At 45.6% G+C, this 14,566-nt stretch overlaps 1 protein-coding gene across 4 annotated transcripts in view; it reads left to right on the top strand.

Annotated features, from left to right (window-relative positions):
- Nucleotides 1-13,421, top strand: part of LOC311148621 (SUN domain-containing ossification factor-like) — a 66,850-nt gene extending 53,429 nt beyond the window's left edge. For all 4 annotated transcript variants that reach the window (XM_084185606.1, XM_084185604.1, XM_084185605.1 and 1 more), the window contains 9 exons: nt 335-415; nt 3,809-3,899; nt 3,981-5,306; nt 5,497-5,584; nt 5,990-6,094; nt 6,239-6,369; nt 7,227-7,318; nt 8,263-8,318; nt 9,247-13,421. In XM_084185606.1, coding sequence (XP_084041732.1) covers nt 335-415; nt 3,809-3,899; nt 3,981-5,306; nt 5,497-5,584; nt 5,990-6,094; nt 6,239-6,369; nt 7,227-7,318; nt 8,263-8,318; nt 9,247-9,720 — 2,444 coding nt within the window. In that variant the 3' untranslated portion in view covers nt 9,721-13,421. The remainder of the gene's footprint in view (nt 1-334; nt 416-3,808; nt 3,900-3,980; nt 5,307-5,496; nt 5,585-5,989; nt 6,095-6,238; nt 6,370-7,226; nt 7,319-8,262; nt 8,319-9,246) is intronic.
- The last annotated feature ends 1,145 nt before the right edge of the window (nt 13,422-14,566 follow it).

Raw genomic sequence — 14,566 nt, 5'->3', positions numbered from 1 at the left:
GACTGGGTTAGCGACTGGGTTAGCGACTGGGTTAGCGACTGGGTTAGCGACTGGGTTAGCGACTGGGTTAGCGACTGACGTGTATATAACTCTGCTACTCACACTGGAGCCCCTGTGTCTCCCTGCCTACAAGGGGGAGGAGCTGGCAGGGCACTGAGGCTCCAATCTGATTGGCTAAGAGCCCCCCCCCCCACCCCCTCACACACACACACATTGTCATACACACAACTGGTTCAGCTTTGAGAAAATAGACTGACACATTTCTACACAACCAGCTACTTTACTACCAGTGAATACGGTTATTCATGATTCTGTGTGTGTGTTCTACCTACAGATGCCATTCTCAACATGGTCAACAACATAGCAGCCAACGTTCTGGGAGGCAAGCCTGAGGAAGGAGGAGCACAGATGGAACGTATGGATCCTCCTCTTTCCTCTCTTCCCTCCTCCCCTTCTCTCTCTTCTCTCATTTCCTTCACCACCTCCTATTCATTGCTAAGAATGTGTGTTGTGTTTGAGGAAATGCTATGTGTTAGATAGTGTAAATAACTTGCTGCGGTAACCGCCTCTTGGAGCGAGAGGCATGAGGTTTGCATATGTATGGAGGAAGGTTTATCTAGTGCTAACTAAAGCACTGAGCTGTCCAGGGGAATGCGCCAGTGTGTACATTAGAGGTATTCTGTACACAATAAAGGTCTTAATTAAACCAGCATGGTTTTATGAGGCTCAGCACTTACTAGCCTGCCCCTCTCTTTCCCTCACAGAAGAGAAGCTCTGGTATTCAACAATGTTTAAGAAGAACCGATCTAGCCTTCGCCCTCTCACTCTTTCTCCTTCTTTTAGACAACAAGCCCTGTTATCCTACCCTGCTTTGTTCTCGTTTAGTAACCACACACACACAGCCAGTGGAAACTTTCAAACAGAACCAACTGGCTTGTCCACACAGAACAACAAATGAGTTTCATACTGATCTAGTCTGAGCGACGCAGCCAAATGTGTCGGCAACACTGGTCAAAAGCCAACAAGTTCTTATGTAACATCTGACGTGTACTTCCATATGGGTTGCTTGAGTTCAGCTCTCACACACACACACACACACACACTAGGCTGTGACCAATATAAACATTTTCTTAACGTTTAAATTGCCATTGTTTTTATTGTTTAAACAATAAGAAAAAATCTGAAAACTACGTAAATTCATGATTCAGATATGCGTATAACCGCTAGGGGGCAATGCAGTTCAATCTACCACAGTCTTGACTACCTACCCAGCTGGCGCTCACCTTACTGCTGTACCCCACCCACTCGGCAACGATAGTAGTTAATGCCATTTAAGGTTCTCTGCTGTGTGCCTTTCCTCCATGATCTCAATTGTCAGTACATCAATGTGATTGCTCATTGCAGTAATGTGTGACAGCGTGTTCATAGACATCCAACACTATGTTGTTAACGCCACGTATCGTGTTTGCGCTTTGTACTTGCAGAGCAATCGTACAATTTCATCATCCGGGCCGTCATGATCTTGTAGTTTTGTTCTAGATATGCCGTTAGGGTATTAAAGACGACATCCTCTACCATTTGACAATGGCTGCATATCAACTGCAATCATTTCTGTAATCAGCGCTGTGATTTTCTCACCCTGTCCCTTATCGCGCTGCTGCCAGCAACGGGCTGGGTCCCTTTCAGCATTGCACCTGTACTGCCACTGTAGCTCTATTACACCTCACAAAGTTTGCATTTCACCACCTCATTTAAAGGTAGAATCCTTCATTAAAACAATAACAAAGTGGTTACCTCACTCTCAAATTCATAAAGAGAGCTATGGATGCAAGGACTTGACCATTCATAATATACACTTTTTGTAGCTATATTTTTATATTTTTTACGGGGTAGATCAGCTTTAATATTGCAGATAGATTGTAACTTCCATCAATGTAATTGTCTGCATCACTTCCAATCGCCCATATGTTTTTTTCTTCTCGCAAATAAATATATATATATATATATATATATATATATTTTTTTTTTTTTATTTTTTTTATTTTTTTATTTATATATATATATATATATATATATATATATATATATATATTCCTTTTATTACTTTCCAACCCCACCACCCCTTCCCTAATTGGAGTAAACTAGTGAACAACAATGCTTAGGCCTCTACTACCAGCTTATACATACTATATACATTTTATGGACACAGTCAATTTTACAATAATTATATTTTGTTTGTTTTTACTCCTGAACTTCCTCTACCCTCAACCTCTCTGATCATTTTCATGATGTCCATCCGGTTTGCTTCTTATTGCCATATCTTTCTAACTGTGCTCTTTCACAAAAGCTCTCAACCTATAACCTATATGCTTTACATTATGAGTTATCTTGTTGTATAGAGGGTTTGTTTACATTTACATTGTTTACAATCATTGGAGTAAAACAAGCTTATATTTTGGGTTCTGATGGGGTATGACAGTTGAACTAAGCTCATGAGGCATTTATAAGTTATTGTCTTCAAGAATCAATGGGTATGTGTCATTAATTTAAAAGTCCAAAAATGGATGTTGCAACTAAGGATTCCAGCTTTAACTTCTTAAAGTATTGCCATACAGACTTTGCTGCTGTCGTTTCCCTGTCTCATGCTCTGCCATTTTTTATCCGTGGCAAATAATTTAAAATATGCATATCTCCTCCTTTACAGCATTGTTGCGTTAGGTCTTTGTTTAATTTTAACTTTTCCGTTTATGATGATGATCGGGACCTGTTAGTGGTAGTTTTGTGATAACTGCAAGGTGATTTTAGGGATTCTTTTCTAAACGTTAACGATCCCAATTTTGTTTAAACGTCACACCCAAACACACACACACTTCCATATGGGTTGCTTGAGTTCAGATCATGCGCAAACACAAACACACACACTGGACTATTAACAGAACATTCCAAATGTCATCAGACCTCGGGGCAGACACAAACAGTAGATCCAGTTTTGGTTACACTTCCTTCCCAGCCAGTCTTGCTAGTCTCTTCCTCCTTTCTCTTGCCCAACCGGTTTTCCTATTATGCCATCTCCTTCTATCCTTCCTTCCCTTCCTGCTGGACAGTTCAGTCTGAGCCCAACTTCACCCATCTTGTTTAGATTAGACGGTTCCGAAACTGGGTCATATAGTTCCGGTTTGGTGTGTGTGTCTGCAAGTGTATGCTTCTTTGCGTATATGCCTGCCTGCCTGCCTGAGGCTCCAGATGTTGATTGGACTGCTGGCAGGATGTTTTCAGAGGAACAATGGATCTCAGTGTTTTATAAAGCAGCAGCAGCTGGGGAGCTGGCTCTATTAGGACTGGGGGGTCCATGATGTAGTTGCAACAACCTCTGGTCCCAATCTTATCCTCAGATACTGCTGGAGTCTGAACACTACTCTACACTCTGATTTACCCCCTGGTCCCAATGGCAAACACACTCACACATCCTCACAAACCTTTACACACCCTTCACTATGGGCTACATTGAGGCAGCTGAGGTGACTTATTATGGGCTGTTTGTTAAACCCTTTTTCAACCCACAGGGTAGCTAAGGTTTGACTGTTTGTTTCTGTTTTTGCCAACTCTCTTGTGGTCGTTACTCCAAACATAGATGTTGGCGGTCTGTCTCTGTTTCCCATTTTAACCCACTGAAGTTGGCTAGAAGGCTAGTGATAGTTTGTTACCCTATGAAGGGAAGTTAATGTAGTAGTTGACATAGGGATATATGTAATTATGTGGTAGTTGATGACTGTATCTAAAGCCTGCTGTGTGTGTGTATCTCTTCCAGCCAATGCATCATCAGAAGCCCAGAATGAAACCGAGGGGAATAAGGAGGTGCTGCTCACCCCAACCCCTACCACCACCACCCCTCCTCCAGCGTGAGTCACTCATTCACTCACTCTCACTCACTCACCTTGCAGTAAGAGTTTCTGACTTCCCTCTCTCCTTCTCTCTCTCAGTGTGGAGCCAGTGGAGCCAGACCACCCCGCTCCCCAGGAGGACCCTGAGCTCGCCCTCTCCTCCCTGGACTCCCCCCTATCTCCCCCCTCCCCGGAGGATGGACAGATCGTGACTCTGGTGGTGGAGGAGGAGGAGCCTCCACAGTCCACTGTCACTCTGATGGAGGAAGAGGGGGATGATAATGAGGAGGAGAAGAGAGAGGAACAGTGGATGAGGGAGAGGGAGAGCCAGCTGTACTGTCCTCTCTCCTCTGTCTCTTCCCTCTCTTCTATCTCCTGTGTGGCCACGCTGCCAGAGCTGCTACGGCGCTGGTGTAATGCTCGCCTCGCCAGAGAGAGACGGCGCAGTCTCATCAAGAGGAAGCAAGACAAATACACACACACCCCCATAGACACTCCCTTACACACACACACCCCCATAGACACTCCCTTACATACACACACACCCATACAGGACCCTGTCCCCGCCCCCACACACACCCAGGAAGCCCTAACACACACAGAGCCGGTCCCTGATCCTGAGACTGCCCCCCAGGCCCAAAACGAGGGGCTACCACCTACAGACTCACACGATCACACAGACACACACCCTGTGGACCCCATCATTGTGCTGGAGCCTAGCCGGACCTCTACCCTGCCCCCCCACAGCTTCTCTCACACCTCCCTCTCCAAACCCACCCCTACCCAGGACGAAGCTCCCCAGTCCCCCAGCCAAAACGACCCTGTCCCCCCTCCAGCCCTGCAGGGAGCCCCTGTCCCAGAGACCCAGCAGGCCAGCACCCCCACCCCTACCCCCAGCCCCACTACCCCCCTCCACCCCCCAACCTCTGAGACAGCCTCCATGGACCTCCCTCCACACTCCCTGAAGGAACAGCCAGTCCAGCTCCTCCCCACTGCCTCCAGACCTGCAGACATCCCCCCTCCCACCGAACTCCCTGTGCCCCTCCAGCCCGACACACACACAGAGCCACACACACCCAGGGCTGGGACAGAAGGTGGAGACCTCCAGGGCCAGGGGGAGCAGGGCGACTCCTCTCCCCAGCCAGCAGAGCACCTACGTGGGGAAGAGTCCGTGGAGGACCTGCTACTTAGCGTCCCGGTGACTGCTAACGGACATTTACACCGGACAGCTACGGACTTCTACGCTGAGCTGCAGAGCGCGGGGGAGTACGTTGGAGGGAATGGGAATGGAGGGATGAACGGAGGAGTGAACGTGCACGGCTCCAGTCAGAAAGAGAGTGTGTTCATGAGGTTGAACAACAGGATCAAAGCCCTGGAGATGAACATGTCCCTCAGCAGTAGATACCTGGAGGAACTCAGCCAGAGGTAAGCTGTGTGTGTGTGAGAGCTGTGTGTGTGTGTGTGAGCTGTGTGTGTGTGTGAGCTGTGTGTGTGTGTGAGCTGTGTGTTTGTGTGAGCTGTGTGTGTGTCTTTTTTAACCTAATAGCTGTACCTACTAGCTTGCTCCATATTACTCGTCCTGTTCGGGCTCTGAATAGCTTGTTGTGTGTTCTAGGTACCGTAAGCAGATGGAGGAGATGCAGAGAGCCTTCAACAAGACCATCATCAAGCTACAGAACACCTCCCGCATTGCTGAAGAACAGGTCCGTTACAAACGGTTGCTTCTTGGTTTGGGTTGCAGGGCGGTTATTGTGGATGGTTGTTGCGATTGTGTCATGATTGTGTAGCTAGTTCAGTGATGGTTGAGATATGGTTTAGTGTAGGTCAGTGTAGCCCAACTCCGGTCCTCCAGTACCCTCAACAGCACACATTTCTGTTGTAGGTCCAGACAAAAACACCTGAATTAACTTGCCAAGGGCTTGATGATTAGTTGACAAGTAGAGTCAGGTGTGCTTGTTCGGGGCTACAACAAAAATATGTACTGTTGGGGGTACTGGAGGACCGGAGTTGGGAGACACTGGTGTAGGTTGGGTGGTCTGATTGTTGTGGGATAGGTTGGTTGTCTAATGGTTGTATTAACGTTGCATCTTGGTTGTGTGATCCCTCAGGACCAGAGGCAGACCGAGTCAATCCAGATGTTACAGGGCCAACTGGAGAACGTCACCAAGCTGATGATCAACCTCACCATGACTGTCTCACAGTTACAGAAAGAGGTACACACACACACAGTCATACTACCTACATTTATTAAAATCAGATTGAATGTTGGCCTATTTTAATCATCTTGCAAAATGTAATAATCAGATCTGATACGTTTCTGTGTTTCCTCTGAATGTTTGTATCTGTGTGTTTTCTAGGTGTCTGACAGACAGAGTTACCTGGTGGTGTCTCTGGTCCTGTGTCTCTGTCTGGGCCTGGTGTTCTGCCTGCAGTGCTGCCGGAGCGCCAACACACACACCGCAGTCAACCACTACCCCAGCCCCAAGAGGTAAATGCACAAACACACATTTTTTGTCTGATCTCCCCATATTATTTATAAGAGTATTGTTGGTGCTTTCTAGGTCTGATATAGTGTTTCCCTTAGCCCAGTTAATGTTTCCTTTTATACAATGGGTGGGTCCAATCCTGGATACTGATTGGTTAAAACTGCGTTCCAACTGGTGTCTATTCCACAAGTTGCCACCGGCTATGATGTTGAAATGCCTATTTACCGTTCCATCTCAATGCACAATCCACAATTTCATCAGCCCAACCAGGCAATTTATAAACTTGATCTCCACTGTTAAAAAGCAGCTAGACATGATCTCCCCTTTCTTTTAGACTAGCATTTGGTTTTCAACAGCCGAGATTTGTATAAATCTTGCTGTCTTGTTTCAATACTGAAATTCAATCTCCACTGTCCTATTGAGGATTGTGTCAGGACAAGACGGAGATATTTTCTCATTAAGTCGAAATCATGAATCGGCATAATTTTTATGGATATATCCAAATAAATGTCAATAGAAAAACAGGTCAAAACGAAATTAAAGTGATTGTGTTAGCTGTGTTGTTGGCTAGCTCCTTTGAACAGTGTCCTGATGAGAGAGCACATTTTCTATGCCAGGCGAAATTGCACATCATTAGCTCATTGTTATGGATGTATCCAAATAAATGTCACTAGAAAACCGCTTAAACAAACACATGCAGCTACTTTGCTGTTATTCTGCTGTAAATTAGCCGTAGTTGGCTAGCTAGCAAGCAAGGGATAAGAACGTTGCCAGGCAGCATGGCAACAGAATATTTCAAACAAACGACTGGGTCGTTCCATAGATTTAGAACTGTACTATCATATCATGTGTGTTTTAGGTGTTTCTCCTCCTATGATGATATGAGTCTGAAGCGGAGGATATCGTGTCCTCTCGTACGCTCCAAGTCCTTCACGTTTCCTACTTCAGAAGGTGAGCGTGTGTACACACACACTGAGTCACTCACATGGCCTCTCTCTTACACACACACGCACACACCTTTTCCTCTACCCTTCCTCTCTTCTACATCGCTGCTCTGTCCATCCTGTTGCTGCTCAGGAGCTAAGACTAAAAGACTAGACACCACAGTCTTCAGAAAGCCTTCCATGCCAGCCCCATCATACACAACATTACTGGGCCTGCTACTGTCTCAGAGCAACAGCTGTGCATGACTAGGTGCTCTGCCCACTGCCCATGCATGGTCTCTCTGCACTGCCGGGCTGGCTGGCTGTACCATGCATGGTCTCTCTGCACTGCCGGGCTGGCTGGCTGTACCATGCATGGTCTCTCTGCACTGCCGGGCTGGCTGGCTGTACCATGCTGGTGAGCTGCTGTAAGGGTACTGGATGGTAGGGTACTGGAGGCACAGACACCCCAGTGGGATGGCCTGGGCACACCCTGCTCTGAAGGAATAAAGACCTTCATTCAGACAGCCATGGAACATAATACTCCCACTTTTCCTCTCTCTTCATCTCCCTCTCTCTCTCTTTCTCACGTGTGTGTGTGTGTGTGTGTGTGTGTTGCCGTTGGGCCAGAGCGCCTGTCATTGCCAGCTGTGTGTCCATACAGATGCTGAACTGAATGAGAGTATACATAGAACACAATGCTTTGGCCTGGCTGCTTCTGGTAGACCACTGCAAGTAGTAGCAACAATTAGAGAAAACTAACTTGTAGGCCCAATGTAGGCTACCTACTAGCTATAACCTCTTCAGTGTAGCTATAACCTTTATTCTGGGCTATAGTATATCAGGGGTGTGTAATACTACTTTAATAGTAATCAGTAGTACTACTTGCAAGGTGGTGTCATGCTGCTTGTTTCATGTGTGTTCCTGTATGCCATCCCATCATTAACATGGCCCTGTTCTCTCCCTGTTCAGTAGGCCCCGACGACCTTTACATTGTTGAACCTTTAAGGTTCTCACCAGAGAAAAAGGTACAGTGTCCCCTGCTCTCCTCTCCGTCTGCTACTGCTGTTGTACGGTGGCCCCAGCAGCCATCTTGTTCGCTTATGGTCTCAGTGGAGTAGGGTGAACTTGCCCCTAGACCAGGGTTTCCCAAACTCGGTCCTCGGGACCCCAATGGGTGCACGTTTAGTTTTTTGCCCTAGCACTACACAGCTGATTCAAATAATCATCAAGCTTTGAATCAGCTGTGTAGTGTTAGGGCAAAAACCAAAACGGTCCAGAGGACCGAGTTTGGGAAACGCTGCCCTAGACTCTGATCTAAGGTTAGTTTAGCGTTCTCCCATCCTAATGGTTAAGGATAGTCTGGGGAGAGTTAAGCTGATCCTAGAGTTACAGGCAATTTCCATGGAATTAGTAGGGTTAACCATTTCTCTGCTGACACTAGGGCTCGACTGTTACGGGGCGATGTAGGAGCAGGCACAGGGCAGGATTGGGCAGTGGTTTAAAAGTTGTAACCCACCAATAGCTGACATCCTGTTTTTATCCACAATCCAGACATAAGCTGTGATCCAGGAGGGACCGACAGCTACCCTCCATTTGGTAATCATTGGGTCAGGGTTTAATCTGCATAACATGGCTTTGCTCCAGTTATATAGAGATACTAAGGTTTGGTCAGCTACCTATCCTTTTTAATGCCATTCTCCCCACTGTCCCTGCCTTCCCCTGCCTTGTGCTGTCCTGCGTGTACAACCTCGCACAGTACTGGATCAAAATATTTAGACACAATCAAAATCTATCTTTGAGAGCTTGGTGTCTGTCTAGTTTGGTTGTAACCGTGCAGTGTGTCTGGTATAGAGGTGGTTAACATGACTTGACATATTTAAACATCTCTGAGCTTTGCCCTGTACTCTTTATTTATCAGTCTCTCCATCCCTCCCTCTCTCTCTCTCTCTCCAGAAGAAACGATGTAAACTGAAGGCAGCATTATCAGCTCCCTCTTCCCCGGTGGCTAACGGGGCACTCGAATGCAATGGCCTCCCCCACTCCGTGACTCCCCCTCCTCCTCCTCCCCCTCCAACTTTAGAAGACATCTCCTGTAAGGAGCTCCGCTTCCCCTCAGAGAGCAGCAGCTGTAGCTCCTCCACACACTCTGAGGAGTCCTACATCAGGCGAGCCCCCCCCCTCTCCTCCCCCCCGAGCATGTGTAACGGCCATGCTGCCCTCCCCATCCCGCTCTGCCTCCCCTCCCTCCCTCCCTCTAAGAAGAGATCAGCGAAGCGTCAGCGGTCTCGTCAATTGGAGCTGCAGTTATCCTCCAGACAGACAGGGGGGGCTGTGAACTCTCTGCCCAGCCTGCAGCAGCTGATCAAGGGAAACAAGGAGATCAGCGTGGGGACAATAGGCGCCACGGCCGTCACAGGACATGTCTGATCACAAACACACACTTCAGACGGACTCTTATATACACACACACACCCTGGTAGTAGACTTGGTTAGGGAGGTATGAAGGGATGTTGTCTCGCCCCAAAATGGCCACATCTCTGAACCACATCTCCCATGAGCACCCGGGCCCACAGTGGAACCCGGAAACCATGACATTAGTCGCCCATCAACAGCCACCCTCCCCACCAATCAGAGACCTCATAACGGTCATGTGCCTTTACTGTCCATTCGAAAGCTTTCACCGATGGAAAAAAATAATAATAAACTCAAAGGATTGTTATTTTTCTTTTCGGAGAGCAAAACTGTAATGCTGGGGAGTGTTATAGGTAAACAGAGACATTCAAACATGGGTGAGCTGTTTCTACTGGACAAGCACATTTCTCCATAAGACCTAGGCATCAGGGGCTTGTACTACAGCCCTGTTCCCAGAGAGGAGAAGGGCTGGCTGGGTAGAGCTCCTACCTGAGTCCCCTGCCTCTCCTAGGGCCTGTGAAAGTGTGACGCTATAAGGATGAAATGTGTCGCAGTGAGAGAATTGTGCAGCAGGACTAGTTACTTCTCTAACCCATCCCTCCCTCCTTCTTTCTCTTGTCCTCCATTTCCACATTCTGTTCATTCTCTGTGTATTGTTCAGAGCTAGCTAACACTACTGCAGTTGTTGTTCATATGGGACCAGGGTGTTAACCCTTCACACACCACAGGCCCTCTGTCTCCCTCTCTCAGGCAGTCTAACCTAACACAACACAACCAGCAGAGCTGAATGAAGATACACACCCTGTGTGTGTGTGTGTGTGTGTGTGTGTGTGTGTGTGTGTGTGTGTGTGTGTGTGTGTGTGTGTGTGTGTGTTTCATGTCTCTGTCTCTAGCGGCTAGCCCATGTTTATCCAGCTGTGATACTAAGGAAGAAGCTCTAACTATTTAACTAGTTTACATAGCAGCTTGTCTCTCCAGGAAGACCTCTGAAGGTAGTATGGGCTGGGCCCGAACTACACACACAACCACACACACACACACTCTTTCTCTCACACACTCACACTCACACACACAGCCAGTTAAGAGAAAAAGGATCTTGTACTGTTAAAATACTGAAAATGAGGATAAAGTATATTCAAGAATCAGTAATTTGGGTAGATTTTCAACATCTCTACATACATTTTAAAGATCACATATAACTGGCATTCTTGGGCCATTCTATTGTGTTCTCCAGACCCCCTCAAACATTTTAAGCCATCATTAGGCTTTATGTACCTATTATTTATGGAGATATGGCCATGTGACTCCTGTCCAATATGGCCCCATGGAGCTGGTTGGTGGCCATTTTGGAAATGGCTGCCAGGGTGGTAATGTAAAACATCTGTGATGGCACTATAGCTATAAAAAAAAAATACTACTTAGGACTTGTCCTAGCTGTGTGTGAAATTTGGTGACTTTATCACAAAGTCCACAATGCCCCTCAACTTTGAGGCTTAGCTGCTGGACTTTTTATAGGCTGGTTGTTTTTGCACATTGTGACATTGTGGCAGGTAGTCTCTGCACCCAGAACCCAGTCAGTTAGTTGGGTTGTGTTTTTATATTGAGCTGTATATGAGCCAGCTGAGAACTAAATGTTGTGTGATATTCTGGTTGTTGTTAGGAACAGTTCAGTCTGAAGATGTCACAGTGTGTTAGAGCCCACACCCTCACTATGTGGGTAGAAGTTGCCTTTAGTTACTGATCTAAGGTCATATTTCCCTCCCCCAATTCCTAATGTTCACCATTTGAATCAACAATGCAATATACTGACCTTGGAACAGAGCCGATTCCCTGCGGTCCTGTCGAGGACGCTGTGAGGCCAGTTTTATTTATCTATTTATTTATGTCCTGGCCTCACAGCAACCCCCACATACTGTAGCCCAGGGGGGCACACACACACACACACACACACACGGTACAGACAATAATAATGGTTGCAATTAAAACACATACACACAAAGGGACATGTACATCAGAAGAGGCTGGTGGGGGGAGCTATAGGAAGACTGTAAAAGGATTGTAATGGCTGGAATAAAATTAATGGAACGGTATCAAACACATCAAACAAATAAACCACGTTTGACTCCATTCCAATAATTCCATTCCAGCCATTACAAAGAGCCCGTCCTCCTATAGCTCCTCCCACCAGCCTCTGATGTACATATGTTGTACATACATACCATGGTACTGTCACATACTGTAATTTTCACTGGCTGCCCGACACACTAGTTAACATGTTGGCGCAGGTGTTCACCTCTTTTGTGACCAATATTTGTTTTTACAAATATATAGGGACAACAAGGTGTCCACCTTTTTTATGTTTCTGTCATTTTAGAGATAGCTAGGTCATCTGGTGTTTGCAGAGTAACCTCCACTGTCACACACACACACACACCCCCCTCTCTTAACTAGACCTCTATCAGGGTACAGAGGGCTGTAACTATAACAGCCCCAGTAATAACTGTTGCTGGGTCGTATGAGACTGAATAATATTCAATATGAACCAGCCACACCTCACAAGTCAGAGGGTGTTGGTCTGCTTCCTTTGTTGTTCAGAGTCCTTTGGGAAGATGAAGTTAAAAGAGAATAAATGTTTGAAGTCATTGTTTGTGTGTATGTATGTGTCTATATGTCTGTGCATGGATATGATTGGCACGGCTTAGGGCAAAATGTGAAAAATCACATGTCTGTACTATATGTGTAGGAGGCCTGTGTATAGTGTGTCTGTGGGTGTGATCTGATGGCCTCTGAGTTGGGTTGGTTGTTGACTGACTGAAAAAGAATCACTAATACCATAAACCATATAAACACTACACACTCCCTCTACAGACCAGCCTCCCAGGTCCCCTACTCCACCCTCTCCACACCCTGACCTCTAACCCCTACACAGGTCAGGGTCCAGACAGTGTGACGAGCTCTTTTAATGCACCTGTTTTAATTTAACCACTTCTCTTCCCGTTACCATGAACAGCACCTTTAACTGGCCACCTCTGCTTTCCTTACTAGCTGTCCATTCATTCATTCATTCATTAGTTGTTCATAAAAAAAATTCATTTTTGTCATTTAGCAGACGCTCTTATCCAGAGCGACTTACAGTTAGTGAGTGCATACATTTTTCATACTGTACATTCACCCCACCTTGTAGGCATGTAGTGGTTTTCAGAGGATTCTGACAAACTTATTAATTGAATAAAGGGAATGTTGGGAAAGGGTTTGGAACGCAGCGTTTTATCTGAACAAGTGTTCCATACCCAGCGAATCATGACCCTCTTCTTTGTTTTGCTTCCTTTTTTTAATGTGTATGGTATTATAATTGTATGTGTGTATGCATGCGAGAGTGTTTGTGTGTTCTCTTGATGTGTGAGTGAGAGACTCAGCGAAGCCCTAATTTAACACAGTGACTAGAGAGATTGGTCCTCGGTGACCCCCAAGGCTCAGTGTGCACTTTGTTTTTATTACAACCTTCATGCCTTTTGTTTTTCTACACTAAACCCTGTCTGTCAAGTGCTTTCTGGCCATGCCTCCCTCTCTATTTCTTTCTTTCTCTCTCACTGTGAGCACTCTGAGGAAGAGCTGCACAGTATTGTGGAACAGGAGCGAGAGTGTAACTACAAATATGTAGTGCCATTAGAAACTGTGAATTTCTAAATAAATTTTTGTTGTTGTCTTTCACTTGACTGGTTTGGAGTCTGCATTTGTTCATGTGACATTGCTCCTAGGTAAAGGTTGCACAGATCTAGGATCAGAGGAGCCTTATTTCTTTTCTACAGACTGCTGTGTTGAGTAGCGCCACTTAGCCATGTTCTGGTAGAACAGTGATCAGCACACACACTACAAAACATGAACTGTTAACAGCTAGGAAATAATTTATAAAATCCTGCTTTTACAAATACATATAAGGCCTATTGGTGTGTAAATTAAATAATGCTACTTATTTGACCCACATGTCTTTTGGTTTTGGGCAAAAACTAACCTTCAGGAGGAGCTGACTTTGTGTTGTTATGAGGGGTCTGGAGGGGCTCGCAGAGAGGTTGTATCCCTCTGCACTGTTCCACCCTCGGACAGGAGACATTTGCTATACACAGAGGACACAACCTGAGAGGGGATGCATGGGGATGGGAGCAGATAACAAGAGCTAGGGGGATGAATGATGGACAGATGGGATGAGACAGAGAAAGAGGAAATGGTTCAGAAAGGGACTGGGAAGAAAATACATGGGAAATTCCACAGTAGCAGAGTGATAATGAGACTGATGTTTCACTTTAAAATGTATGTCAAACAAAAACCAATGATTGCAAAGTAAAAAAAAAAACTATGCACAAGGAATACATTAAAACATTTCCACTGATGCAAAGTTTGGTAACAGAATGACGGTTTGTGCTGTTTTTGCCATCAGTCTGTTACCAAACTTTGCATCTGCACTGTTCTTCAAGTAAATGTGGTTTTGTAAAAATGTCAGTGGAAATTGTTAAAAGTAGTCCTTGTGCATAGAGTTGTATGAATTTAAGCTGATTGAACACACTTTAAGGACCGTAAAATGAGCAGCGACAGACCCCCCTTTTACTGCAACACTATGTACAGAAAATTGTGTATGGTGCAATAAATTATAAGAGTACACACAATAAACATTGTCCATTTAGGCTTGAAAAAATACGAAATAAACGAATAAATCACATCTCATAGAAATACGTTTAATTATTATAACTAATAAAATATCGATAATTGTGCACATCATCCATAATTTTCGCCCTAATGTTTCATTTACAAAGTATACAGGACGGGACTCTTATTCTGAAGTATTCCAAAAATCCGTAACCCGGAA

The sequence above is a fragment of the Coregonus lavaretus genome (genome assembly GCF_964263955.1).
Source record: "Coregonus lavaretus genome assembly, chromosome: 21".
Taxonomy (NCBI): domain Eukaryota; kingdom Metazoa; phylum Chordata; class Actinopteri; order Salmoniformes; family Salmonidae; genus Coregonus; species Coregonus lavaretus.
This window is presented reverse-complemented; position numbering and strand designations above follow the sequence as displayed.